We start from the raw sequence: 3,818 nt of genomic DNA on the forward strand, positions 1-3,818 counted from the left end.
CTTTCTCAGCCTGTCATTTTCTTACCTCAGGGTGTCCATCCCTTCTTCACTTCTTTTCTTGAACTCAACAAACTATTGTTGCATTTGCATTTGTGCTTCTAGCAAAGCGGCTATGTCAACCAAGGAGGGTCCTACACCTACTTCCTTTGCTCCAACCATTTTGCTTCTTGTAGAATCGTGTAATAGTTCTTCTTTGTTGAATATATGCAAACCCACAATGGGTGTTAATTGTTCTTATAGGATCAAATATATCCTATAAAGACTCCAATAAGCACTCCGAACGCGTCAAGTTTCCAACTTCAGGGGTACTCGTCCTTGCCAAGGGTACTCGTCATCTCTTAGCCGAATAGGAGTTGTGCCTAAAGAAAAGACTTTGACACTCAAGTCATCCGAGTGCATCAGCGGATAATAAATGTGAAAATTAATGAACGTAACAAGTTACCTTGTAGATTATGCTATTTCTATTATTATTTATGAATTTTTTATTTGGATGAGTCTAGTGCATGTGACTAATTATCTAGATTAGTCTTTAGTTAATCAATATGCTTAATCATACTTTAATCATGATCTTAAGCTAGTCAAGTCGGTCAATACTTTTCGTGTGTTGGTCCTGGTTGGTCGACACGTATTCAACCAGGCTGACATGTATTTGGCCAGGTCGACACACATTTGGTCAGGTCGTTATGGTGTTGGATCAGAACATTTATGTCAAGTATACTTAGGTATGAGTGGTCGAAATGTATTTGAACGTGTGAAGGATACTTCCTAATTAGTCGATACGTAACTGGTCAAACTATTACATTACATATTCATATCATAATATTCGAGCATATATAAACACACCTTAATTACAACATACATATAAATTAATTTTTATTTTCTAAATCATATAATTAATTATTTATATTAATTCAAAATATTTATATATTCTTATAATCCTATATTATTTAAAATACTATTAATATTAAAAATAATAATTTAATTACGGTTTATTTGACCTCTATTGACCTAATAAATTTTAAATAAGTATACTTTGATTGATTTTATTATAGATATACTTTTAAAATAATGGAAAGAAATGTGGTGTAGAATATTATTTAACATCACTCGTTGAATCAGTGGGGAGTTATGAAGAGCATAAACAAAATCCAATTTCAAAATTTGAGAAACTTGGAAATCAACGACATCACGTAAACCCATCAACACGTGCCCAAATCACTTTCTGATATATATTACAATAACCGTAACACGACCCATACAAATGAAGCCATATTCCTCTTCTAACATAGTAACACAATATTAATATTAATATTAATAAAAAAAATAATAATAATAGTGGCTCTTGCAATTCGCACCATCTATGCAAAGGAAAGTGGAATTTCAACGGACTAATTAAATTACAGGGGAGAAGGGGCAGGTGCCGACACAATGTCCTCTGACACATCAGAAACAGGTCCTGGTGCAGCTCCTGAGCTCACAAGCTCAACCATGGCACGACGCGGGTTCGTCTTTTGCTTCTCACACAGATCTGGCAAAAATACCCCTGCATAACATCAAAACAACCTTAGTTAATCGCTCTAACAAAAGACAAACACATTTTAACATTTTTTATTTCACCTAGAAAGATCTCAACATGGATTAAATATGTTTTCTATTTTTAAATTATTAAATTTTCAGTTGAGAAACTTTGTAAAAATTATATAAAACATTAACAAATGATATTTAAAATGTTTTCTACGTGACGAATAGAATTACATATAAAACTATAATACAATCTCCATATATTTGTTAGAAAACATATTTTACATAATTTTCATATTTTATAATTTAATTTAAAACTGAATCACAATTTTTTAAAATAGTTTTGAAAAAAAAAACTAAATTAACCCTTTTCAGTATATAATCTATTGTCTTTATTGAAAATTCCAAAATTTTTGCCACAACAAGAAAACACAATTTTTTTATTTTAATTGTTTCTTTGTTGTATAAGAAAAAATATACCTTGATTAGATTTGAAGTTAAAATTTTCTAGGCGTCTAGGGTATTCGGTATGCTAAGGTTTTCTTAGTGAATGGTGAAAGCACAAGACAAAAAGCAGAATAATATGAATGAGAATTGCCCTATGTTTAAGAAAAGGGTAACGAGCATTATTATTTTTTTTTTCATTGTTGAGGTGCCGTTTTTGTATTAGTTAAGAAATCACAACCACAACGCATGCAATAACACGCAGAATGTCTTTAAGAAAAGGCATCATTATTCTTGTTAGGAAATGTTCAACCTAGGAAAAGTTAATCAACACTATTTTTTTTTTCTTTATTCTAAGATGGTACCTAATGATGATCACAACCACTAATTTTATAACGGGTCAATTCTGCAACCGAAGCTAAAAAACGAATGACTACCAACCATGTTAATTATGATCATGCATACAAGATTTGTAAATTGAAATTTTTTAATTACTTTCTATCTATGTCTTGTACGACAATTTTGCATGACTTTTTCTATCACACCTTCTTTGAAAACGAGTCAAACTACTAAAAATTAATGCACTGGGCTTAAAAAACTGTTTTCTTTTTTAACTCAGTAATATTATGTCACAATTTTAGAGACTGATTTTTAAATATTACAATTATTATTTTTGTATCATAATACCCTTTCCGTATATATTTAAAAATTACTTCTAATGTCTTGTAAGATTATTTTACATAACTGTCTTCTCCACCTTCCTTTACACTACTAGAAACCGAGTCTACTCCTATAAATTACTGCATTAGTGTTCAAAAATTGCTTTCTCAGTCAGTAGTATCAGCCACAATTTTAGTGAATGATTATAAAAATTACTTCTTTTTGAAGTATATTCTTTCTGTATTATGGTGATTTGATATTTTATAATATAGGAAGTGATGTGAAATAAACATTATAGTATGCTTAATTGGACAGAAATATGTAATGTTGAGCAATGAAGAATTCTTACCCTCTCCAGCTGCCAAATTGAAGAAAAGGTCAACAATGTTGGAGCACTTTTGGTAACATTCTGAAGAGCAAAGTTTGGCGGTGAATTGAGGCTCAAAGAAGGCATCAGATGAAATACCAACAGAGTTCCTATCAACCCCACATGCCTCCACACATTGGTCTGTCTCTATGTAGTCCGCCATCCTTTCCACCACCACTTCCGACGTCCGGCACTGGTACTCGACACCACCGTCCGCCGCCTTCTCTGTCTCCAACAAACACCTCTTCCCTGATGAAGCTACTGAGAATGCACACACTTCCTTTGGAAGGTCCTCACATGCCATCTCAGCTGCCAATTCATAAATTCCATACATGTTAGAAAAAACACATTTTAGAATTAAAAACAACTATATAAATCTTAAAATAATTCTCACATAGACTATAAATGAAAAGTTGACATTATTAATTAATGATAGAGTTTTTAGTAAAAGATACAGCATCAGTAAGGTGTATATTTGTAACCCAAATTCTTAAAGTAATGGATTTATAGGTTTTTTTTAATTATGTAATGTTTAATATAAGACTTATGTTTACACTTAAATTCCGGAAACACAATTACATGAATCACATTTAATAAAATACTTAGCATTAAGAAAATTGAACAAGACATGAAAATTATGATGATGTATTGATGTACTCACCCAGAGATGCACGCATGAAAAGGGAAGAAAGTAAAAGGAACAAAGGCAATTTGTTGGAGAAAGCCATGGTTCTAAGTAATGGGTGTAGTTTGACAAATAGAGGTATCTTTTCTTGTGGGAAAAATGGGTTGTGTTTGTAATGAGAAAAAAAAATGAAGAAATGAG

The 3,818-nt window shown here is 31.6% G+C and overlaps 1 protein-coding gene across 1 annotated transcript; it reads right to left on the reverse strand.

Annotated features, from left to right (window-relative positions):
* Positions 1-1,207: 1,207 nt before the first annotated feature.
* On the reverse strand, positions 1,208-3,818 carry LOC124832081 (uncharacterized). The gene is made up of 3 exons (XM_047306202.2): positions 3,654-3,818; positions 2,975-3,301; positions 1,208-1,543 (listed from the first exon to the last, which is right to left on the reverse strand). The coding sequence occupies exons 1-3, from the start codon at positions 3,718-3,720 to the stop codon at positions 1,398-1,400; spliced, it is 540 nt and encodes a 179-aa protein (XP_047162158.1). The 5' UTR covers positions 3,721-3,818; the 3' UTR covers positions 1,208-1,397.

Source organism: Vigna umbellata, chromosome 7 (genome assembly GCF_029865625.1).
Source record: "Vigna umbellata cultivar VRB3 chromosome 7, Vumbellata_1.0, whole genome shotgun sequence".
NCBI lineage: Eukaryota > Viridiplantae > Streptophyta > Magnoliopsida > Fabales > Fabaceae > Vigna > Vigna umbellata.

What these genes read in the sequence shown, in the direction of transcription:
- LOC124832081 (XM_047306202.2), bottom strand. Translation starts at nt 3,720, where the DNA reads ATGGCTTTCTCCAACAAATTGCCTTTGTTCCTTTTACTTTCTTCCCTT. An exon ending in TTTCATGCGTGCATCTCTGG is followed by an intron (nt 3,302 to 3,653) that starts GTGAGTACATCA and finishes ATGAATTGGCAG; the next exon opens with CTGAGATGGCATGTGAGGAC. An exon ending in CAATTTGGCAGCTGGAGAGG is followed by an intron (nt 1,544 to 2,974) that starts GTAAGAATTCTT and finishes GATGTTATGCAG; the next exon opens with GGGTATTTTTGCCAGATCTG.